The sequence below is a fragment of the Ambystoma mexicanum genome, chromosome 5q (genome assembly GCF_040938575.1).
Source record: "Ambystoma mexicanum isolate Mex_15411 chromosome 5q, UKY_AmexF1_1, whole genome shotgun sequence".
NCBI lineage: Eukaryota > Metazoa > Chordata > Amphibia > Caudata > Ambystomatidae > Ambystoma > Ambystoma mexicanum.
This window is the reverse complement of record NC_090933.1, coordinates 101,416,117-101,441,751: the sequence shown is the minus strand read 5'-3', so window position 1 is coordinate 101,441,751 and position 25,635 is coordinate 101,416,117. Positions and strand designations below refer to the sequence as shown.

Genomic DNA, 25,635 nt, shown 5'->3' with positions numbered 1-25,635 from the left:
ACGGGTCTGTCCAAGGGATTCAATATATATGTTTGAGGCGTAGAGACTGGGAGGAGTTTGCAGTTCCCAGCACTTGATGGCAGTAGGGTACGCTCGAAAAGGGGGCATGGAGACAGTGTGTCTAGTCATTAAGGAAGGAGGTGTGTGTACCTGTCGCTAAGGAAGGAGGTGAACCAGTTGACTGTGTTCCTGAGAATTTAATCTTGAGGAATAGGGTGTAGCATTTTGTGCTGTATGTGGCTTATTAAAGGGTATTCTGAGTGTTACTGACGAATTGCAGCTATACATGTGTAATACAAATGTCTTAACTTGAATTTATTATCGGTATGTCGCCTTTCATCTTTCACTGATGTCATGTTAAAAATCGGCATCGGCAAAGCTAACAGTGTGTTGGCTTCTGCAGAGGCATTTTCCAGGCACTGCCATCGTATGCCCAGGTACTCGCTCAATTTTCCAGCTGTTGCCAGGTGGTTATGGCATTGCCTAGCCCATGCCTTCTGAAACGCCAAAACTGTTGACCTTTCCAATGCTTGTATTTTTGTTTTCGTTTCCAAAATATATTCCAGCCTTAAAGAATATAATCTATCCATTTTCAAACAGTTCTTACAGCAAGGCAATCTCATAAAACAAGAAAAGGGTGAATGCAAAAGAGGGGGGGGGGCATTTGTCTGCTTGATCTGCTGCTTTTAACCGAAGAACTCTTGTCTAACATTGTTCTTCTTTAATGTACCCTTGTATCTGGAATTCTGTTTTAATTTGATTGTTTTTGCAGGCAACATGGGTGTTTGCCCCAACAAGAAGTGAAATAGTAAACCTTGAGAGTGGAAACATAGATGAAATTTTAAGTAAGTACATTTACTGAGGTTGTTTGGTGGAAGGGTGTAGCCGGGTCTATTGTTTACTCTTGTTTCAACCATGAAATGTTCATAACTTGCTTTCAGTTCTAGCTAGAAAGATAAATATACGTATTGTCTGTTCAAATATTAATGAATCGCAATGCAGTGTTTCGCTAGGCTTCTGCAATACTATTCATGCTTACTGTGTGCCAAAATGCAATCCTTTTTTTTTTTCCTCCCACACAGATCTTATTACAGGTCGTCGTTTCATAGGTATTTGGATATTTGTTACACAGCACCGCCACACTAGGTCTGCCCGTATCTTGTCTTTCGACAGCACTGTAGACTCTGCTTAGTCTGTAGCTTTTACTTTTGCTCTTTTGCAGCCATTGATGATACTTGTCTTTTCCAGGCGTTTTTTTGTTTTTGCTGATTAGGGTCACATCCACAGATGGCAAGCTTGTCATGTACATTATATCCTGCTGAAGAGTTCGGATGGACTACGAACGGTGTCCCAAGCGGTGATTTCTGTGTGTATAGTTTCACATACAAGGATAGGGTCATAAAAGGTTGCACACTGGGAGGACTGCTGTGGGGTGCATCCTGATTTAGGGAGTGCGAGTGCAGGTAGTGCCCTCACAGCATAAAGTGCATTCATCTAAAAGAGCGCCTCCAAATGATGCAGCACTGTGCCATTTTCTCTGCCTAATGCGTGCTTTATTTCAAGAAGTCATTTTTGCCTATTAATAGTATGTTCAGTGCCCTCCAGTTGGAAAGGCCTAGTCCTCTTACATTCTGAGCCAAATGAGTTGGTTTGTGGATGTGCAGTAGTTGTAATGCAAAGTTCTCCAGCATGGGATCTGGCATGGATTCACATGCTCATGAATATTCCCCGTCGTCAGGCTGGGAATCCTCGGTAAAGAAAAAAACAGTATCAGTTTCGTTTCTGATCTGTCTTTCGTAGTAACAACCAATCACTGGTCTCTGCGTCATACTGACCACAGCCAATGACTGCCCTCTACCTAAGCACCGCCTCTGGCAGCCATCTTCAGATTTTTACCGCACGTTCATGTGTTGGGATCCTCGTGCTATTGCTCTCGAGCGTTAGTGCTATTTTTTCACGTTTTTTTCTCAAAAACTTCGTTTTTTCGGTCAAAAGAGCCTCAAGCTCCACCGACTCTCCATCCGATCAATGGGGACCCGTGTCGGATTCGTCTGCGCCCCTCAAGGGTGAAGATTTCGTCGAGCTACGCTTTTGGAGGACTCCAGAAGTTTCTCAGGCCCGGACATGGCCCAGGAGAAGGGAAGTTCGACGCCCGGAAAGCTGTTCAGGATCTGCCCTGGATGCCAGCTGCAGAACGTCTTTAAGGAGGACGAACACTCCTGTTGTCTCTACTGCTTACATGAGGACAAGACGCACGTGGAGAAGGACTGTGCGTTTTGCGGCAATATGTCGGAACGGACCATGAAGGACCGCCACCAACGTCTCGCCAACTGGCTGGAAGGGAAGAGCCCGTCGGGCGAGAAGAAGAGGAAGAAATCCGAGCGGTCTTCTAAGACCTTTGAGGACGCCCCGGCGACGGGGGTCCAACATAAGGCCAAGCACCGCGAGTCCGCTGGCACCGGGAGCGCCGAACGGTCGGGCTCTACGGGCGCCAGGCAGGGCGCTCCCTCCCCGGCACCTTCAGCCACGAGCCAACGCTCTGGGTCGGGTAAGAGGAAGGGCGAGCACCCGGCGAAGCTCCTGGAGAGGCCCCGGTCGAGCTCGAAGGCCCCATCGGAGGGGGAGCGAGGCAGTGTCCCCCCCCCCTCAAGGATAAGGCGGTGAGCGCACCTAAGGTGGTGAAGGCCTTAATCCATCCGGCCAAGCCCTCTATCGATACTGTCGCGGTGGCCCTGGCTCAGCCTGTGGAGGCTACACCAGTGGTGGCGACCTCGGGGCTCAGAGTCTCCCTGCCACCTCGGAGGGAGTCCTCTTTTGTGCCCATCGATAGGACCCCCGTGAAACCCCCGGCGGGGAAGAAAAAGGGGGGGGCAGGGCGTCGTCGTAGATTCGGCCTCAACCTCAGAGGAAGAGCTGATTGAGGTCTGAAGACCGGCCCGTCGGGTTGGTTTCCGACGCAGGTGACGACATCGTCGAGGGTGCCGACGGGGCTCCTGATCGCCCGTCGGATTCCCCTCTGCCAGTGCCGCAAGACAACTCGGCGGCCATTTTGTTGGCTATACAGTCCTTATGTTCAGAGATAAGGACGAGACTACCGTTGCCGACGGAGGAATCTCTCCCGTCGGGGGATCCTGAACCGGGACCTTCTGGTGCTCCCCCGCCCAAGAAAAGAAGGATTCACCCTCCACCTCCTTTTCAGCTGTCGCGCCCCGTCCAGTCCTCCTCCCCGTCCACCCGAGGGGATGATACGGGGACTGACACGGCAGCGACGGGTACGGACGACGAGGTATACGACGAGGATCTACCGTCGTCACCTCCCACCAGGGGTTCTCCGCCCGACGAGATTGGATCGTTCCACTCCATGATCGCCAGGGCATCCGAGCTTTTCCAACTCTGCCCTGAGGAGAAGAAAAAGGAAGGATTCCTTTATCAACGGCGCGAGGCCAAGAGGAAGACGGTCCTCGCGGTGCCTCTACTGGACGACATTTGGGATGAGGGCCTCGCCCTCCTCAAGAACCCTTCCACGACGCCAGCTAGAAGAGACCGGTACGAGAAGAAGTACCGGGTCCCGGACGCGGCCCCCCTGTGCCTCCGGGCGCAGCCTACCCCGGACTCTGTCGTCTCCGCGGCGGCCAGGAAAAAAGCGGGGGGGTGCGGCCTCCACATCGACTTCCCCACCGGACCGCGAGGGAAAGAAATTGGACGCTATGGGACGCAGGGTCATCTCGTCTGCAGCGACGACGATTAAAGCGGCCAACGCCTTGGCTATCGTGGCCCGCTACGACAGGGAGCTATGGTACAAACTGGCTCCCCTGCTGGACTTCCTACCGGACGACAAGAGGGCGGATGCCCTGGAGATCCTACAGGAAGGCGAGGTGGCGTCGGACCACGCCATCACTATTGCGACGCACATCGCCGACACTGGGTTTCGCCAGTTGGGCAACGGCGTGTGCCTTAGGCGGCGTGGATGGCTCAAGGCTACGGACTTCTGTCAAGACGTACAGACCAGAGTCCTGGACATGCCGTTCGATGGGAACAACCTGTTTGGGAAAACAGTGGATGATTCCCTTCAGGCCATTAAAGCGGACACTGAGACGGCCCGGGCCCTTGGGGTTCTGCAGCAACGACGGACGCCCTTTCGGAGCAGCGGAGGCAAGGGTTGCCTCCAAAGGTTCCGGCGGCGGTTTCTCCACATACCGTCAAGCGACCCGCTCGTCGTCTCAGGAGGCCTACAGAGGACGAGGCAAGTCTGGCGGACCCCGCCGTCGTCGCCAAGGAGGTCAAGGCGGCAAAGCCTCGTCGAAACAGGATTGAACCGGCCGTGGGGTCGGGCCCCCACCGAAGCACCCCGGTGGGAGGCCGGCTGGCGAACTTCGTCAGCGTGTGGGAGTCCATCTCCACCGACCGTTGGGTGCTGGACGCCTTAGCCCGGGGCCACGCGCTCGAGTTTCAAAGGAGGTGCCCGCTCGTCCCCCCCCGTGGCCAGGAAAGAGCTTCACGTCCCTCAGCTTCTCCTGGAGGTAAAGGCGATGCTCAGGAAGGGCGTCATCGAACTCGTCCCAAAGAGGCTTCGGGGCTCCGGAGTTTACTCGAGATACTTCCTCGTGAAGAAGAAGACGGGAGGATGGCGCCCCATCCTAGACCTGCGACGTCTGAACAAGTTCATCAAGGCGCAAAAGTTCCGGATGGTCACCCTCCAGCACGTCCTGGGGCAGCTGGAGGAAGGAGACTTCCTGTCGTCATTGGATTTGGAGGATGCCTACTTCCACATTCCCATCCTAAAGGGGCACCGAAAATTCCTCAGGTTTGTGGTCCAAGGGCGTCACTACCAGTTCAAAGCCCTCCCCTTCGGACTACGGTCGGCACCCAGGGTATTTACCAAGTGCCTTGCACTGGTGGCGGCGCAACTGCGCCGCGAGGGGATCCACGTCTACCCCTACCTGGACGACTGGCTCATCCGAGCCAAGACGAGGGAGCTCGCCGTGGAGCACACGGCAAGGACCGTCCAACTTCTCACGGACCTGGGATTCTCCGTGAACTACGCCAAGTCCCACCTGGTACCCGCGCAAAACGCACTGTTTCTGGGAGCGAAGCTCGACACAGTGTCCCTTCTGGCCTCCCCGTCGGAGGAAAGGACCAGGTCCATCCTGGGCAAGGTACAGCGGATGTTAGTTTCCGACGCGGCTAAGGTGAGGTCCATCAAGTCCCTCCTCGGAATGATGTCTTCTTGCATCTACCTCATTCCCATGTACAGGCTCCGGATGCGCCCGTTGCAGGAGTTCCTGGACGCGCGCTGGATCCAAACGACGGGCGGCTTCGAGGAGAAGATCACACTCGACGAGAGTTTCCGCTGAGCGGTCCGGTGGTGGGGCACCCGCGCGCATCTGACGGCGGGCATGGACTTCCAGACCACAGACCACCAGGAGACAGTGACCACGGATGCCTCCCTGGAAGGGTGGGGAGCGCACACCGAAAATCTGCACGCGAGAGGCCTCTGGCTCCCGACGGAGAAGTCCCTCCATATCAACGTCCTGGAGCTCCGTGCAGTGTTCTGGGCCCTCAGGTCCTTCCTTCCGTCCCTCAAGGGCAAGGTCGTGAGGATCTTCACCGACAACACCACCACCATGTTTTACATCAAGAAACAGGGCGGAACCAGGTCCCCAGCACTGTCCAAGGAGGCGCAGGACCTGTGGAATTGGGCAGTCGCCCAAAGGATGTTTCTGGTGCCGTTTCATCTGGCAGGGATAAAAAACACCATCGCCGACTCACTCAGCAGGGAGCTGCGCTCGTGCCACGAGTGGGAACTACGACAGGATCTAGTGGATCGCCTCTTCCGACGGTGGGGCACACCCCAGATCGACCTGTTCGCGACGGCGACGAACTCCAAGTGCCGGAGGTTCGCCAGCAGGTTTCCCCAGGCGAGGAGCATGGGCGATGCTTTCTCGTTCCCCTGGGAGGGCCTGTTCCTCTACGCGTTCCCTCCTTTGCCACTGCTAATCCGGCTCGTCAACCAGCTCAAGAGGTCACGGTGCAGGATGATCCTCGTCGCACCTGCGTGGCCGAGGCATATATGGTTCCCGGACCTTCTGGACTTGTCAGCGTCCCCGCCAATCAAGCTGCCGGTGGACGCGGATCTACTCTCCAAGGAAGGAGGCGCCATCCTCCACCACGACCCGTAATCGCTGAACTTGCAGGCCTGGCTCCTGCAGCGCTAGAGTTTGGAGGATACGACATACCGGCCGACTGCAGAGAGGTTCTTGGAAAGGCCAGGGCGTCCTCGACTCTTAAATGCTACGGACACAAATGGAAGAGGTTCTCTGTCTGGTGCCACGCACAGAAGATTAACCCTCTACGGATTACGGCTCCCCAGGTACTGCCGTACCTGCTGACGCTGGCCAAAGCTGGACTGGCACACGCGTCCATCAAGATTCATCTTGCTGCGATCTCCCGTTACACCAAAACCACGGGCCGGACGTCCCTGTGGTCTCATCGTCTGGTGAAAGAGTTCATGAAGGGACTGTTCAGATCGTTCCCACCGGTGAAGGTGCCGGCCCCGGCGTGGGAGCTCAACGTGGTGCTGACCAAGCTCATGGGACCTCCGTTCGAGCCTCTGCACTCGGCCCCGTTGAAGTTTCTGTCGTGGAAAACAGCGTTTCTTGTGGCCATCACCTCCGCACGACGGGTGGGAGAGATCCAGGCCCTTTCCTGCAAGGCCCCGTACTTGACTTTTCACGACACAAGGGTAGTGCTCAGGACGCACCCCTCCTTCATGCCCAAGGTACCGTCGGACTTCCATCTCAACGAACCCTTGGTGTTGCCTGTGTTCTTCCCGTCGCCTTCGTCGCCGGCTGAGAGGACTTTGCACTCGCAGGATGTGGCTAGAGCGCTGAAGTTCTACGTGGACCGCACAAAGTGTTTTCGGAAGACGTCACAACTCTTTGTGAACTTTGGACCTGTCAATCAGGGGAAGGCTCTCTCGAAGGCTTCCATTTCCAGATGGCTCTCCGGCTGTATCATGTACTGTCATCGGTTGGCAAACCGACCGCTGCCTGGCCGTCCGAGAGCCCATTCCACCAGAGCGATCGCAGCTACCACGGCGTTCCTTTCTGGTGTGCCCCTGCTGGACATATGCAGGGCTGCTACGTGGAGGTCGACGCACACCTTCACGAAATTCTACTGCGTCGATCGGGATTCCAGGGAGGAGTCCAGGGTCGGCCAAGCAGTGCTGCGCAACCTGTTCGCCTGAGGTGAGCCTGGTGAGGAGGTAAGATGCTTAATGTTGAGTTTGATGTAATGCTTAATGTTGAGCCTTTGCCACCTCCCGTGGTTGTGCATGTGTGTACTGCTATGTATTCTTTATTCATGAGCATGTGAATCCATGCCAGACCCCATGCTGGAGAAGGAACAAGTTACTTACCTGTAACTGTTGTTCTCCAGCATGGGTCTGGCATGGATTCACATGCGAACCCTCCCGCCTACCCCTCTGCGGCTCTTCACTTGGTCATACTGCCACTTCACGTGCTTCCAAATCTGAAGATGGCTGCCAGAGGCGGTGCTTAGGTAGAGGGCAGTCATTGGCTGTGGTCAGTATGACGCAGAGACCAGTGATTGGTTGTTACTACGAAAGACAGATCAGAAACGAAACTGATACTGGTTTTTTCTTTACCGAGGATTCCCAGCCTGACGACGGGGAATATTCATGAGCATGTGAATCCATGCCAGACCCATGCTGGAGAACAACAGTTACAGGTAAGTAACTTGTTCCATATAGGCAAATGATGGCAGCAAGGTAGCTTATGGTAAACACCTATACAGAAGCCAAAACATTTGGCCTTGTCAATGCTTTTTGAATTCTGTTGTTCCTGCTGAAATGCTTTCTGTACATTTACAAAAAGGTTCCCCAATGCCGATTTCCTAATGTACCGCTTGTTCTACAGCCCCGTTTCCACGGTGATACCTTCTGCCTCTAGTTTATTCAATGTCCTTTAAAAAGTACTAATAAAAAAAGCCTTAAGCATTGAAAATCTACTTGTCTAAGGCTAGAAATTGCTCCCAGACAGCTACAGTTGTGACTGTAACTAAGACATTCTGTTGTAATGGAGTGGCAGATGTATTTGCCATGGCCATATATATGTAATGCATGGATGCATATTAAGGAAATCATTGACTTGAAATCACTTGAATCTACCATTCTTCAAGACTCCACGAAAAGTGGCAACGGTGCACAGTAGAAGTCCCAATAACATACCATAACCATATCTATCATTGGCCCATCTTAACTCTCATTAGTTCTGCCCTGCATCTTACATTTGCTCACGTTTATTACTGATATTACATGTGTGCTCTGTGGGAATTAGACATGGGTTTCATTTTCGCCGGTGGAGTGACATTTGCTGATTCATCCACTTCAGTGAATGGGGATCCGGTGTGGGATGGGAGAGATTGGTAAAGCTGTGTGTCTGATTTGTTCTAACCAACTGTTCAATTCATCTGGCTTTATTTTGTCTGATGCTATCAATATAGCAATAATGTACACATCTTAATGAAGTTAAAATGTGCTTTGTGTGTACATTTAAATTCATCCAGTAAAACATAATCCAAGCAACGTTGCATAATAGTCTCTTTTGCATATATATATTAAATCAGCTTGCAAATCCACACAGTATAACATACGTCTACCAAATTTTGCATTGATTCCTCATTTATCTGGGGCAAGATTGTAGTCTGTTTGGATGCAAAACATTCACTCCGTACGCACTTTCATTTACTGATGCTCACCCCGATTCACTACAGTAGGTATTAGGCGGCAACATTTTGAAAAGTGTCTGAAGCAAAATGTTCGATGTGTTGGTGATTCCTTTGAAATTTATTACTACTGTGTACAGTTCGAAAGTGTTCATTAAAGCATTTTTAAAGGGAATGTAAACTTGTTTGTTTTTTTTTTTTTTTTTTTTTATATAACGCCACTCCAGATATGGGAAATGGCAAGGTTACAGTTTACTTGAGTTCATTCACGAGAAGAGAGCACAATCAATCAAGCTTTCTTGGACATTTTTTCAAATGTGCAGAAGCCATTGTGTGACTGAAACATGCCGCACAAAAAACGAACATTACTTGGCAAAGCTCCATCTGATACAAAGCGAAAATCAATATCGAGAGCTTCTGAAACACGACAACAAACAGCAGCACAACTTGCCGACCAGAGGACAGGAGCAACTTTCTCCAGGGCAAATGAGATGCTGGAGCAAACAGAAGCAACACTTGCTGACATGAGGACAAGAGCAACATCCTCCAGGGCACATAAAACACCACTCGATCAGGACACTGGCAATGCTGGGTACCCCATCTAGTCCTTTATAAATGCGGTCCTACGAACAAACGCTTTAATTGCAAATGCAGTAACTGCATCAAACGCACCGTTTCTAAAAAAAAAAAATCTCATTCAGTAAATAACAGATGGTATTCGCCCTAGAACCAAATCCTAGTACCAAATTTGACAGTATTTTGGTGACCGTTCTATACCCTAGCGACTTGTAAACTTTGCAAGTGGTAATCTACCCTATCGTATTTTCGCAAAGTGTCTTTTCTGGGGTTTCTTGCAAGGGTAATTAGTATACTTTTCAACTCCCATAAAGTGCTTCAGTGTTCAGTAGTTTGATGCTAAATGCAATTGCCCATTTGATCTTTCAAAAAAGACAGTTCTTGAAGGATGAAATTAAAATATCTTTTCTTCCCGTGTTTGTGGGGGTGTTCCCAGAAAGAAGAAATTCTGTGTAGGAAACCTATTTCGAAGGGATTGGGTCCTCCGATGTATTCCTTATCTTGATAGATTACTTCCAGCTTGCTGGCCTCAGAAATGTTTTTCAGTAGAGGGCGCTGCGTGTCGACGTCCCTCGATTTGGTGTCCCTCGACAGCCTCAGTATCGGCGCCGATGGCATCATGCGTATAAATAGACTCACGCAGCGTCCGTTGCTCAGTTCTGTTTTTCCGCGCTTCGTGGGCTGCGGAATCGTGTTGCTCATTTCGTTCAAGTAGATTGTATTTATCTTACTCTTTTCAATGGCTTCCTCATCTGAACCATCCAGCCCACGGTCCGGCTTCAAAAAGTGTCGAGATTGTGGAAAGAAAATGTCGTTGACGGATCCTCACAGGATCTGTTTGTGGTGCTTGGGATCGGAGCACCATTGTTCAGAACGCGAGGACTGCATGTCCATGACGGCGAAAGCCTTGAAGGAGCGTAAGGGGAAGCTAGAAAGAGGTAAGACTCTTAAAACTTCTACTCCTTCGAAAGTTTCCTCGGCAGAGTCGAGACATTCGTCTCCTCGCCGTCACAGGAAACATTCCCGTTCGAGGTCTCGAAGCGGTTCCCATCAGTCTTCGAGATCCAAACACTCGAAAAAGAGGCGTCGAAGATCTTTGTCTTCTTCTGTTTCCCCGGAAAGGGTCACTTGCCCCACAAAACACAGCTCTCCAGCTAAGTGGGAGGAATTCTGTAAAAAGATGCTTGGCGTCATCGAGAAAGCAGCCTCGACCCCCTCGGAGATGGCTAAAGGTGATACCCTGGGTGAAGGACCCGAAAAATCGAAACGCTGCGAGTCGTTGCACCCGGCGAAAGAAACTGCCCGAGAGCGTCATGAACCCTCGAGCAAAGGCAGTAAGACCGCATCATCGACGCCATCGTCTAAGGTCCCTTCAACTCATAAATTTGCGTCATCGACCCCATTATCGAAGAGCCCATCGACATACAGATCGGTCGAATCGACGCCGTCTTCGACGGCGATAAAGGACAAACCTACGGCTGTCACTACTTCGCAGTCAGTAGTCATACCGAGGGCTTCCACCATGACCTTGAATGTCAATAACCTCGACAACTCTGAGTAGGATTCCGATCCTCTCGAGTTCTTCGAGGTCTCTTCATACCTTTTCGACACCTTTTTCGGTTTCTTCTGAGCCTTTGACTTCCGCGTCAACAACTTCGACGTTTTCTCAACCGGTTACTACAAGCTTGGCCCCCTCTGCTTTAGAAATGGATTTTAAGCCATTTCCAAGGTTAGATTATTTCAGAGCATTGTCCTCTATGAGGAAGGGGAGGATTCTGATCAGGAAAGACCTTTTGGGTTGCAGAGGACTACAACACATGTACCAGAGGAATTTATCTCTGAAGAAAATAGGTTGAAGGACCTTCAAGAATCCTTGCATGATGCAAGTGGGTTAGATACTTCCCTAGAAGTAGAATTTGCCAAACCAGACCCAGGGGAACATGCTGAGACCCCTTACAGAACTTTAATGGCCAGAATAATAGAATTCGTGGGTTGGTCTACACCTTCACCTTCTTTTCAACAAGATGATCTTACAGACATTTTAATTAAAGGCCCACAGGAAGATCCTGTGCTTCCATTGCAAACTGCATTGCAGAGGAAAATATCGGCCAACTGGGAAACTCCTGAGGTTATCCCGACAGTTAACAAACTATCTGCCAAATATAGGGTATCTGCTTCTGACCCTGAATATTTGTCCAAACATCCAACTCCAGAGAGTCTGGTTGTTCAAGAAGCAACTTCATCGAACAGTAGATCTGCATACCCTACTGTTCCACAAGACAGGGATGATAAGAGATTTGATGCTATGTCAAAGGTCTTGTCTGCGTGTAGCATGGCGCTTAGATCCATTAATGCTACTTGTATGCTCGCAAGATTCAGCCATACACTTTGGGAGTGTGCTTCATCAGCGGCTGACTGCCTCCTGGAAGGAGAAGAAAGGGAAGCTTTTCTGAACATCATTAAAGATGGTAAAGACGCAATGTGTGAATCCCTTCAAACTGGCATTGATTCTGCCGACAGTATCAGCAGGGCCTTTGCGGCAAGTACTACAATCCGCAGATTTGCGTGGTTGCAAAAGTCTCGTTTTGCTCCAGATGTACAGGCCAGACTTTTGAATATGCCCTTTGACGGCTCTTCTCTGTTTGGTAAGAAGGCTGATGACAGCCTAGAGAAGTTACAAGCATCCAAGGCAGCAGCAAAATCCCTTGGAGCTGCAATCCGTCAAACTCCCCATCGCCCCTCAGGAACATCTTGGAGAGGTAGGTCCTTACGTTTTTATTCCACATTCGGAAAAAGGCAGAGGAAGCCGGCTCAAAGAGGCCAAAAGAAATTCACCAGAGGTGGACGGGTTAAAAGTACAAAAGCCGCAGCAGCAGCAGGTGCCTCTTTACCCTCGGCATCTGCATCAGCCGCCGCTAAACCACCCTGACGACTCCCCTCACAAGACACCTGTAGGTGGCAGGTTAACTCAACATCTGATGGAATGGCAGGCTATTACTTCAGATGCTTGGGCATTCGAGACAGTTGCCCAAGGTTACTGCCTGCCTTTTCTACGCACCCCTCAGTCATCCACCGGGGAACAACTCTTTGAAGTTTCCAGATGCGCTCCTTTTGCAGGAGATTCTAGACCTGCTGGAGAAAGGTGCCATAGAACCAGTACCTGTAGCGGAGAGGAACAAGGGGTGGTACTCCCCCCTACTTCTTGATACCGAAGAAGGAAAGAGGACCGAAACCTATCTTGGACTTAAGAATTGAATAAGTTCCTCAGGAAGGACAAGTTCAAGATGGTAACTCTCTCTCAGATCCTTCAGGCCCTCCAGCTTCAGGACTGGCTGGTATCTCTGGACCTTCAGGATGCTTATTTCCATGTGCCAATCCATCTCAAACACAGGAAATACCTGAGGTTCGCAATTGGCAACTCTCATTATCAATTTCGAGTTCTGCCATTTGGGCTGACCTCCGCCCTAGGGTCTTCACCAAGCTAATGTCAGTAGTGGCTGCAAGTCTAAGGAGGGAAGGGATTCACGTCTACCCCTACCTAGACGATTGGTTGATCAGAGCTGTGTCTTCGGAACAAGCTCAGATTCAGCTAGATTATGTCTGCCACTTCCTTCACAAACTGGGCTTCTCCCTCAATTTAAATAAGTCACAGATGATACCATCACAGAGACGCCAGTTCATCGGAGCGGTCCTGGACACTTCCCTGGGGAAAGCCTCGCCACCAGAGGTGAGGGCTCAAGATATTCTGCAGATGGTCACCAAGTTTCAAAATGCTCAACGTTTCCCAGCCTTCGACTTTTTGAGGTTGCTAGGCCTCATGGCATCCTGCATCTTCCTTGTGCCAGAGGCTTGCCTGAGAATGAGATCTCTTCAGTGGGCACTAAGAACTCAGTGGTCGCAATTCTCAGGAAGAATGAGGTTCCAGACAGTGGCACGAGACCTTCAGTGGTGGGCCTGTCGGGAGAACATTTTGAAAGAATTGTTTTGGCAAGCATGCCCGGAGATAACAGTAGTCACGGATGCCTCACTCACGGGGTGGGGAGCCCATGCCAACGACTTGACCATCAGCGGTCGTTGGTCTCCATCGGAGTCCAGACTACATATCAACCTGTTGGAGCTGGGAGCTATCAGACTAGCGCTGAAGGCTTTTCTGCCATCTGTACAAGGGAAAAATGTCCTAATAATGATGGACAATACAGTGGCCATGCACTACCTCAACAAAAGAGGAGGCGTAGGATCACTGCCACTGTGCAGAGAGGCGATGCAGCTCTGGTTTTGGGCAATTCAAGAAGGAATCTCTCTATCGGCAGTTCACTTAGCCGGAGAGAAGAATTTGACAGCGGACGCTCTGAGCAGGCAGAGCATAGTCTCCTACGAGTGGGAGATAGCTCAGGAAGTCCTTCAAGAGATCTTTGCCCTTTGGAGAACCCCTCAAGTGGATCTGTTCGCCATCAGTATCAACAGGAAGTGCGATCAGTTTTGTTCAAGGGAATTTCCCCCGAGAGGAGCTCTAGGGGACGTGTTCGTGGTAGACTGGGAGTTTCCACTTCTGTACGCGTTTCCTCCAGTCCCTGTCATTCCTCAGATGATCAGGAGGTTGAGCAGATTCTGGAAGACTATGATCCTAATTGCCCCAGACTGGGCCAGGAGAACGTGGTACCCGGATATATATATATGTGCAGCTGCCACATGGTCGTCCGCACATACCTTTACAAAATTCTACAATCTGGATTCCTCATCTAGCCAAGTGACTAGATTTGGCAAAGATGTGTTACATTCTGTTCATTCTTAAAGGGGAATATGGCAGTTTTACTCCCACCTCTGTTTACACAGACTCCCATAGCAGTGGTATAAAGATAAGGAATATGTCGGAGGACACAATCCCTTCGAAGAACAAGTTACTTCTTACCTAGTAACGTTCTTTCGATAGGATGTTCCTCCGACGTATTCTACAAGGGGGATGCTTTACCTGCGACTCTGGTATACCCCATATTTCTTCCTCCAAAACTCGATCCTTGGTAATTGGATATTTGGTTTCATATTGGGTATTTAAATCAACCAGTATTACAACTGGTCCTTGATTATTAACTGTTAACATTGAATAAGTGTTCATTAAAGTCAGAGTTGTACCCCCTAAAGTGAAGAGAAATACCCAAGAGTTCACTTTAATCTGTTTTACAATTGGCTTCTATGTTTAGCTCTACCCAGATTAAGAGACCCACCTTGGGTCAACCTTTTCCTGCTTCCATAGCAGGTTGGTAGCCAACTGTGTGTTGGGGTAGATGGCCATGTTTCTTTTAAGCAAATTATTTAGAAACACATGATGGCTTCCTTCCATTCTTGGTCCTTGGTTTTATTCCGTAGGCCACAAATATTCCACAGCAACAAACACTGAGCTTTGTACTTTTTTCTGTGTATAAACCTTCGACACATTGAGTTAATGTTTTGCTTCCAAACGGGTGGGAGTCTAAGCTCTGAATCGTTAGGATCAGGGTTCTACTAGGTACGTAGTGATTACTTATGCAGGAATGAGAGGTATAATCTGTTAGGGCAATTAATTGAGCAGATGGCATTTTTTCCAGAAGATGTGTTCTTTGAACATATATATGCAGAGAAAATGGTCATAGTTGGATATTTGAATTTATATGGGTCTGGGGGAGGGGTATAAGATATTTGATAGAGAGTTGCCCATTAGCTAGATAAATGATCGAGTATCAAGTGGATATAATCTAACTACAGGTTATTCGGGTCTGGGTGTCTGTTGTGACGGACAGAATAATAGCTTAGTTCTGAGCATCTCTTTAGCTAGGATTGGGTGGCATAGCCCAGTTGTGATTTGCCTAGAAATGCCTAGATGAACCATCCTCTTCAAAGAATAGCTCTGCTCATTTCTACTTTTCTGCTCTGTCCCCCCCTTTTCTGTTCTCCAGCTCCTCTAGCCCCCTCTTTTTGCTTGTTTCCCACTCCTCCCCAAGCCCTATTGATCACTTCCCCTGCTGTCCTTACCAACCCCAGCTACTTCTCCTGCACCCCACATGTAACCACCTTATGTACGGTGCTTCATTGCTTTCCAGCTAAGTTTGCATTTAGTAAAGCATGGACATTGAAGCCTATGCATAGGAATTCTAAACAGTAACATCCTAACCCCTAATTGGCTTATATTTCTGCATGCTATACCACCAAACTAGGGTGGCCATTGGGGGCTCAAAATCATATTTGGTACTGAAGGAGGATTGGTGTAAGGTGCAGGTTGAATGTCCGCTCCTGCTATAATGATATGCAGACAAATGAATTGTTGTTCACCCACCCTCAGTTCTTATAGTGTAACATTTTTCATGAACAATGGTATCCATCTGCGTTTATTTCCTATTAAACAATTGATTATCAGCTCATCGCCTGAGTCATCAAAGTCATCTTCCTGTTCCATCTCTGTGGTTCCAGAGTAGCCGTTGCATGCCTTCCATAACGGTATTTATTGCCCCATCCAGGTGGGAGCAGTTTCTGTGATGAAGGCTTATCTTTTCCGCACGAGAGGAAGAGTTATTACTAAGCCGTTTGTCTTCCTTGCTATGTGCTGTTTGAAGGATAGGTGCTAGGGTGTGAAGCCCTTGAGGTTCATATCAGAGAGCCTGGTTGGGGTGTGCAGTGTTGGTCAACATTAGGAATTCAGTTTTGCAGAGGTTGATAATCCGTAACCACTAGACATCCACAACTGTATCAATGTGAGGCTGTCTTTGATAGAGCATATTTTGAGGTAGAGCTGCATGTCATCTATGTATAGATGGATGTTGTGTGGAGCAAGGAGGGTTCCAAGTGTTTCCATGTAACCGTTGAAGATCCTGAAGGAGAGGATGGATCCTTGTGGGACTCCACAGATGATGGGCAGAGTTGGTGTTCTGGAGGACACCATTTGTATCATCTGGTGGCGATTATGAAGGTATGATTTAAAAAGGTTTTGTACAAGATCACTGATCCCTATGCAGCGATGTAGAGTGTCTGTGGCCTAGTGTGACGACTGTTGCTGAGAGATCAAGCAGGCAAGGATGACCATTATCAAGGATGTTAAGGGCATCATCGATCAATTTGATGGTTGCTGTTTCTGTGCTGCATCTATGTCTGAAGCAATAGAGGTAGACCTGAAGAAGGTTGCTGGCTTCAATGTCTTTGAGGAGTGTTAAAATGAATTTCAAGAATCTGGCCTTCTGGACAGATATTAGGAGGCCACCCTAGTTATAGTAAACACTGCAACTCCAAGAGGTTTGCCAAAACCCAATCAAGGTATTAACAGAGAGCAGTGAAGGCTATTATCAGTCTGTGTGGGGTCAGTGGTCCACAATGAGTCCACACAGTGAAGCACACAAGTAAATTTGGACAGGAATGTATAAACATGCTCTATGTATTATGTCTCAAACACAAACTAAAAAATTTGGTATCGCACAACACTCAATAATAAATATCTATACAGTTAGCCTAGTTTCTTACATCAGATCAAAGGACTTGCATCAATAAAAGATAGGTGATTCAGTAAGATGGAACCAAGTACCAAGAAATATGCCCTGTCTTCATAAGTCAAATCCTTAAGAAGCGTGGTGCCTTGTGCCCAAAAGTCACAATGCTTCTCCTCAGAATGTAGCTGATGCAGGTAAAGTACATGTGTTGGCGAGTGTTCAAGCAAAGAGATGCAACAAAGTTACTCGTTAGTAAAAATGTGTTTTTATCATTTTAGGTTTCACTGATTGGGTGTAACGACCAAAAAGCAGTGGAATGGAAGAATACAAAGAGACTTGTTCTCAATGTCCTCATGTGGAGGACAAGGGGAGACAGATGCTTTGTGTTTAAACCTGAGAGTTTGCTCACTCCTACTCCCCTTGGATCCTCTATGCAGGTGGGCAGAGAAAGGCCATCACTCTTGGATCCTGAACCCGGGGGTGGAGAAAACGAGGGAAAATCACCTGGGTGGAGGGTCATTGAGGATTAGGAGTGGGGTGCTCTCGGGCAAGACATGGTATCCCCCTTTTCCTATTGACGACCAACCTGACCCTCCCCCATCCTTTATGGGCTATTACAAGCCTGCTCCCCTCGTTTTCCAACATATAACACTTTACAGTACTGGGACAAAGCAGAGGTAACTAAGAGTAATTTGTTTTATTTATTTTTATTTACTTGTGCATAATCAAAGATGCATGATTTTCACAAGGCTAAACATTGCCCGAAGAGATTAGGCGTGTAGAGCTAAGTTACCAGAGTTCAAGTCTAGTGACAGGTAGACTGCGGTTAGCCTGCATGTGAAAAAGAGAATTTCCATGAGGGACCTCACCCCTCGCAAAAGCAGTTAGAGCGAGGAAATGGGCTGGGTTGCGCTATGCCCCAAGGGCATTGATTTTAATAAACGCTGCTTCCATCAGTTTGGATGTCGCAACAGCCCAGCCGGTTTTTTCCCCTGAAATGAGACGGCACCACCAGGTGTCTTCTATTAATCGACGATCGACCCAGCAGGGTGACAGGAAAGCAGTTCGTTCTTTCGTTAAAGAGGGACAGTTCAAAAGGAGGTGGCGAACTCACTCAATAGAGTCTGGAGCCTTGCATAGTCTACAGCTTTTTGTAGCAGTTTGGTGTCTTATTCCCAAGATTTCTCTTGTGTGAAGTATGTTCAGGCGTGCTCTTAAAAAAAGTAGATCTTAATTTCCTATCTGGAAATTTTGAGCAGTAGGCTAGGGGAGTGTTTAGCCTATTGAACGTAGGAGGGAGATGGCTCAGCAGCTTGCAGGCATGTGCTTGATCGTTGGTCGTTATCCAATCCTGATTTTTCAGTTTTTTGCTGACTCTTACTGGATTGGTGATAAGGTCATCCGTGGTACACGCTAGCTCATGCAGTTTGTTTTTTTTGGCGTTCAGCCCAGTTTACAAGAGTCTTGCACTCCGTTGAAGCCATCTCTTGAGCAATGACGTTGCAGATGGGGAGCCCATCTTTTATGAGAATCTTTCTGAATAGTGCTGGTGTAGAAGCATTCACCGTGGCACTCAATGATAGAAGGCCCAGCTCTCTTCTCACGGCCACAATGGGAACAGAGTTGGGGAGGCCGAGAACTGATTTCCAAATGAAACCCTCCAGTTTCTGCCAGAAGGAGGTTGGCATGGTAAGTGTAGGACCCATACCGTAAGTCAGGGCCGGAACCATTTTGCCCTTGTAGAAATTAATGGCCGGTATCAAAGAGAATTTGCCGTACTTGCGATCCACCATTCTTAATTGTGAAGTTAGATTTTTTGCTTTTGCCCATAGATGGTCTTGCATTTTAGCATCCTGAATACTTCCATCAAGAATTACTCCGAGGTATTTGAATTGGGAAACCACTTCAATTTTTGTTTGGTAGACAGACCAGGGCCTAATCGATGGCTGATTTTTAGAGAAGATCATGATTTTGGTTTTCAGCTTATTTATGGCCAAGTTGTTGGTGTCCATATATTGGGTTAAGTTGTTCAGCTGGCGTTGGAGGCCAATGGGCGTTTGATCAAGCAGGATCATATCGTCCGCATTTAAGATGCGGGAAAGCTTGGAGCCACCAAAGTTCGGAGGAAAGGAGCGCACAGTGGATTCTGACTCTTTGAAATCACCCAGAAAGGCAACAAAAAGCGCCGGGGCCAGCGGACAGCCTTGCTTGACTCCTCTTTTGGCTGAAATTTCCTTTGACAGAGACCCTTGTTTATTGAGACGGACACTTAACGTGATGTTGGAATGCAGTGCCATTATTGGATTCAGGATGGCATCTGGGCATTTCCAATTTTTTAACTTGTTCCACAAAAGCATTCTGTCCACTTTATCGAAAGCCTGCGAGAGGTCGATGAAGGCCGCGTATACTGTCGGGGCCCCTTGTTTGATTTTCGCCTTCAAGATGTTGATTATCAAGATGTTTACCGACGTGCTTCCGTTCTTCTTGAAGCCGACCTGAAAGGGGTCTCTGCAGGGGTCGAGAGCGCCCAGCAGCGGTAACGGTCCAACAGAAGGGAAGCAATTAGTTTTCCCAGAATATCCAGCAAAGCTATGGGCCGATAGTTGCCTGGTTCGTCTCGACTTCCTTTTTTGAAGATGGGTATTATTATGGCTTTGGTCCAGGATAGAGGGATTTTCCTACTATCGGCGCAGTGTTTGAAGAGAAGACTTACAAAGGGAACCCATTCCTTGATGTGAGTTTTTAGGTCCAAGTTGGAGAGGCTGTCAGGACCTGGGGCTCTAGAGGATTTCAATTTCTCAATGGCCATGGATATATCTGTTTTGTCTGATAGATCGGCCCAAGATGACTGCGTCAACTCTACCCGCAGATTTATGGTAGAATTCGGGGTCGTAAAAAGTGCTGTAACAAATGGAACCCAGACTGCTTCTGACACTGCGTTGATCATGTTATGTGTGTTACTCTGCGAGTGGTTTATCAAATTCCAAAAGTCGGCAGTTTTTTTTGAGGCGAGGACTCTTGGCATTGTTTCTGCGTCGTTTTGGTATATGACTGCTTTCCTTGATCTTATCCATGATTTATAGATTTTGTTGTGGTTTTCCCACACGTCCCACGCTACCCGTGTATTTTCAGTCGTTGCTCTACACTTTTGTTTTCTTAACTCCTTCTTCTTCTATGCTATGAGTTTGTCGTAATTATGAGTAAATGATGGTACAGTAGTCATCCTAGGCCCCATCTTTTTTCTATGTTCAATCAGAAACGGAAGGTAGTTGGGCCTCTGTCTTTCTGGAAGTGTTAGGAGTTTTAGCTATCTCAGCGTAGTGCTGGGTTAAAGAACGCACATTGGCCGCAGTAAGGCGAAGCCGGATTTGTTGGGGATTCGTCTCGATGGAAGGAGAATACTGGTTACACATCTTGACATCGGCTGACCATTCCAGAGTGAGCATGTTATGATCGCTTGCCTCGGTCTTCACCACCTGGTAGTTGAGAGTTTCTGCAGTTAGTGCCTGTGAGACAAAGATGTAGTCTAGAGTTGCCGTCGACTGGCCTCTTTCCCAGGTTGGAATGTGAGTGTCTTTGCCCAGGATCCAAGCTGCGTTGTGCAGCCCTCCTGCAGCCATGAAGTTCATCCAGGCTTTACCTCTATGTTCTGATTGCGTAGTGGGAATGTCCACAAGAGCGTGTTGGTTAGGGTGGATACAATTAGCATTAAGATCTCCCAAATTATTGCAAACGGGGTGTTCCATTCCAGCATGATTTCATCTATGGTTTCAGCCATGATTTGGCAGAAGTCTGATGCTGTTCTTTGCGGGTTCCAATACGTGGTTATCAAAGCTAGAGGATGCTTAGGACGGCTTTTAGTCCCAGGGCGTAAGCTGTCAGCCTCGTAATTCCTCTCTATAAGGACTGCCAGAACCCCATATGACCTCTTCATAGTCTTGATGATTCTAAGGTTCTGTCCTGAGCGAACCGTAATTAGAAGTCCGGCAGACGGGCGGCCTAGCAGGCCCTTGATAGCTGGTGAAGTCTCAATTTCAAATCCGTCCATCGACGGTTTTTCTTGGAGCCAGGTCTCTTGGAGACAGAAAATATCAAACGATGCTAGATCTACGGTACTGGGTTCCGCTAAGTGGGTGTGTCCTCTCGTATTCCATGAGGCCAGTGTCAAATTCTTTTGGACACACAAATCGCTGGCTTCGGAGGATGGTTGCTATCTAGGTTGTTTAGCACTCAGCGCGCCTTTGATCCAGTTCCAAGGACCACCTGATGGGGATGTTTTTTTCCGTGATCTCAGATGTACCTTTGCTCTTCCTGGTAGGTGAGCCTTGCCGATATTTTCTTTGGGTGTCCTTTCTTGGAGCCGGTGAGTAGACTCTGGTAGCATGTCTTGGCACATATGGTCGGTGTTTGTCCATACATTGTTCAGGCGGACTGTCCCTGTTCTTCTCAATGCGGCCTCTTCTATTAGAGAAGTCAAATGCAGCTGCCGCATACGTTCGGGCGAGATGGTCTGTTCGTCGGGATGGTTCGGGAGAATGAACTTGTTTGTCTGTCCAGCGAGTTACTTCCGGTGAGCGGCGTGTGTCTTGGTTTTGACCCCTAAATGCTTTATTCTTGTCCACTGAGTCAAAGAAATGTGCTTTTAAGGCTTCTCTGCGTACAGAAAGATAATGAGACGGGTTTCGGGGTTTATAGCTACTGGCAGCGGCCCTATCTTCTGTCCGATCACTGGTGTTTTCCGGGGATATTATTTCTGATAACAAGAACCCCAAGGATTTTAACTCATCTTCTACTTTCCGGCAGAGGTCCTGTAATGGAGCGGCGTATATGAACAGGTAAGCCTTGGCCTTATTGTCACTGTGATAAGGCTGAATCCATTTTAAATCATCAGATTTCAGTTTCTTTAGGCTAACTGTTGAAGATATGATTTTCAAAACTGTTCTTCGGTTTAGAATCATAAAATTGTCTTTACTGGAGATTTGTTCAATTTTGAACAGACGGGTCTGTTTTTTCCTGTTCACGTCTGCCTCTCGAGATTGTACACGGTTGTGTGAATTGTTATGATGGGATGCCGGAGATCCATTTTGGCGATTTATCTTTGCAGAGCTGTCCCTTGGGGCCGGCGGGTAAAACATAGTTTCCTCCGAGGCTGCTCTATGGGATGTTGAGGTCTACCTAGAGTGAGCTTTCTGTGGCGGGGTAGTTATAGCAATAGACCGCTTCTGAGCTTCTTTAGACTTTGAGTCTGCAGCTGTTGGAGATTCATCGGGATGAACGGAGATGTTTGCTACAAGACTTGAGTCCAAAAAGTCATCTGCTGATTTTGGCCATTACGGACGATGTGCCCCGTTCTGGGTGGACCTGGGAGGCTATCCCGCTTATCTCTGGTTTTTGGAGTAGGGACTGGGCAGTCGACGGTACCGTCTCTTCTTTCCTGCTTAATTTTAGTGTTTTTTTCCCCTCAGGTGGGAGACCCCCCCGCCCCCCCTGTCAGTGCTTCGCTCACCGTAGATATATTTGACACTGTTGAAGCTGAGGGTTTATTTCGGAAAAAAAGGTGCAAGTTCCTCCCTGTCTGTAAATGCATAGGTCTGTGTGGATTTGTGGACCACTGCGTCCACAAGTCCTCCTTTGGTGCATGTGCATGATGAGGAGCAGGGCACGCCTGCCTCCGGCAAGTCCCTTTTTTTTTTTGTTGAATATCATATTTTAGATCAATTGCCGCAATGAAACCCTCCAAGAAGGTAAGCTTGGATTGAATGATAGCTAAAGATGCAGTATTGTCTTTTGATGTATCCCCCAGGGACTCAGAGAGTTTGCAGAACGGAGCCATTGCTATTGTGATGGCAGACATGATCGTTATCATGTCCTTCCTCATAGTAGGTGATTCTTTATGCCTCAGAGATTCAACATCATTGGGTCTTCCATTCCTGGCAGGTGTAGACTTCAGTTCTGTCAATGTTGAGTTAGCAACTGAATGTCTCCATCTCAAGCCAGGTTCCTGAGGCGGAGAGACCGCTTTAGGTGTGTTCAAGTGAGCTGAAGTCCACGCTTGTGCAGACATCTCTCTTTGGGATGGATATACTCTAGGCTGTAGGAGATCCAAGATCTCTGAGACTACGTTCCGAAGAGGCCTGGCCTCAGGGAATGGAGACTGCGGCACTATGCATAGCGGGATAGTGAGGTTAGCTGCCACTACATCCAGTTGCGTAGATATTGGTTGCACTGGGGTAGTGATCATTGAAGTTTGTGGGGGCGGTGTGGGCGTGGATTGGACCGCTATAGTGGTTTGCCGAGTATCCAGAGCCTGGGGAGCATCTGGCTCATCTAGCACTGAGCTAGGAGCTGCCACCCCTGCTGTTTTCCTACACTTAGAGGCCGGCGGGGTTTCCTCCAATGCTTCCAGTATCTCAGCATCCGATGGTTCGGAGTCTGAGTGCCTTTCTTTTCCCCTGTATCTTAAAGAAGTTTAAAAGGGCATTCGGCAACATGGGAGTTGAAAGACTTTTCCCCGAGGGTCTTTTTTTATGGGCTCGGCGAGGCCCCATTTGTTTCGTCTGTTTAATATTCTTCCCTTTAGGATCCGCCTGATTTTGTTGTGGTTTATTAGACGGGAAACTTTTACCAATAAGGCCTTGGGACAGGACATTTCTCTGAATCGCCTTCCCTTTTTTTTTAATATAAAGGTCTTTTTATGTTAGACTGTAGGGACGGGTTAGGACTCTCCCGGGATGCAGAGGAGAGGTCCGAGATAGAATCGGATTCTGATTCTGGATTAGCTTCGGGGGGGCCTCTCATCCTTTGAGGGATAGGGCGGGCAGCCATGTCCTGCTCCTCGACCCTAGATGGAAGAGGGCCCATAGGTGAGTCCACAGTAGGAAGATGTGAAAGTTCCTCGGAAGACGGGGCCATTGTTGCTGGAACTATGGGAGACAACGGAGATAGTTTTCCTTGACTCATTAGATTCTGTGGTCAAGTCCTCCAAAGGAGCGTGCATCATGGCCGTAATAGTTGGTGGGGGAAGAGCATCTGGCCGAACAGTCAGTTCGTCACGCCTCCCAAGGGGGGTTACATTCTGTAGCTGGAGCTGCGTCTGAGGAGATGGCTCAGGAGGCTTGGGCACATCCGGCATTGCCTCGGTGGAGACAGGCTGGGATACCATTCGAGCAAAACCGCCCGCCAGAGCCACTTCCCTCAGGTCCTCCCCCAGGGGTCCTCTGACCCTCGCGGGGGGCAGACCACTCACCGAAGCGGTGTCTGGGCAAGCAGCGCTGGCTGGCAGGAGCCTGTACTATCCCAGACCGTGGTTAACGGCGGAGAAGTTTGAGTGATCTCCGTGGCCTGTCACTGTGGCCTTTGACACAGGCCCGTTGAAGACAGTTAGTTGCCGCAGAGTTCAAAGTGGGGAAAGTCCTTCCGGGAAGCAAAGAGTTTGCCGCTTTTATTCCACTAAGGCCATCTTGCCCCATGAAAGGGCTAGTGGACTTGCAGTTCGTCACTTGGACTGAGTTGGACAAAGGAGCAGTCAAAACAGCCACCGGCAGGTCCATATTGGAAATCGTGGGTGAGCAGGTCTGCGTTAGAAGCAGATTTTTTTTTTTTTTTTTTTTTTTTTTTTTTGACGTCACTTTGCAGGAGGCGCTTCTCCGGGTCTTCCATCTCCGGAGGGCCCAAAGAAGGCAACGAAAAGTAAGGTAGGGGAGAAAACAAGAAGTAGGGGACGAGGACAGAAAGGGGGGGACTGAGAACGGGGGAAGGCAGGAAGGGGAGAGTGCGGGGGGGGTGAAGACCGGGGGGGATGGAGATGAAAGAAGGAGGAAGGAGGGAGGATGTAGAGCACGGGCCGCCTCGGACAGGGGGGTCACTGTTTTTTCCCAGCGATGAAGACAGAGCAGACAGATTGTACAAATAGGTCGCGATGCATGCTGGTTCAGAGAGTCATGGTAAGAGTCAAACGGGAGTGGTAATAAGACCGCCTACCTCCCGTTAATGCTGAAAAAGGCCTCCGCTCCACTCTTCACGTCCTGATGCGGACTGGTGCAGACTGGAACTCTGCCCGGAACTCCGCGCCTCCGAGCACTTTAGACTACTCTCTTTCACCACTCTAGTACTGGGACGAGAAAGAGCTGTGTGGGTCGGGCATGTCCCTTTAATTATGGTCAGGCAGGGCTAATCAAACATCCACACCTGCAGCCTGTCAAAGGGTTGCAGGTGTTTAAAGGGAGACCAGCCCAGCAGGGAAGAGGCCAACATGGAGACCTGTGTGTGGAAGAACAGCAGGAGACCCTTGTGAGGCGGCAGCTGTGGTGGGACCGGAGAAAGAGCCAGGGCGCCCAGCAGATTTGAGATCCGATTTGAGTGGGCTGTATACTTCCCACAAGTCTGGGAGCCTCTTTAACCCAGCAGGAGCTGCTGAGGAGCATGAGCTGAGAAGATGCCGCCCGCACTCAGGAAGAAACTTTGGAGGTGCTGTAGTGTGGAAGGAAACGCACCGCAAGCGAGTGGGGCTTGCACCAGTGCATTTCCTGGCTTTGGAAGCCGAGAGGAAGTCGCAGGAACCACCGGGAAGAGACATAGAAGGCGGGGGAAGTGGCAGAAGGGTGCTAAAGCACAAGGGGATGCTCTGTTAGGACTGCAAGCGAATAACGGTCCGTAAAAGTAAGCAAACAAATGCATTTTGAATACCGAACATAATTAAGCAACAGAAGTGCCCATTGAACGCTGAACTGAAAGTAAACTATATTGAATATATGTTGCACAACAATTTAATTCAAACCTTGAAGTCCAATACATTAAAGGCTGAAGGGAGCCAAAAAGTCAACTTTTATGAGTGAAAGCATTGTGACAAGGACTTGGTTTGGCAAGA

At 49.0% G+C, this 25,635-nt stretch overlaps 1 protein-coding gene across 1 annotated transcript in view; it reads left to right on the top strand.

Moving 5' to 3' along the window:
- ERP44 (endoplasmic reticulum protein 44) overlaps nucleotides 1–25,635 on the top strand; it is a 550,129-nt gene that overhangs the window by 118,209 nt on the left and 406,285 nt on the right. Inside the window, exon 2 of the mRNA XM_069620604.1 lies at nucleotides 773–845. Within this exon, the coding sequence (XP_069476705.1) occupies nucleotides 773–845 (73 nt within the window). The remainder of the gene's footprint in view (nucleotides 1–772; nucleotides 846–25,635) is intronic.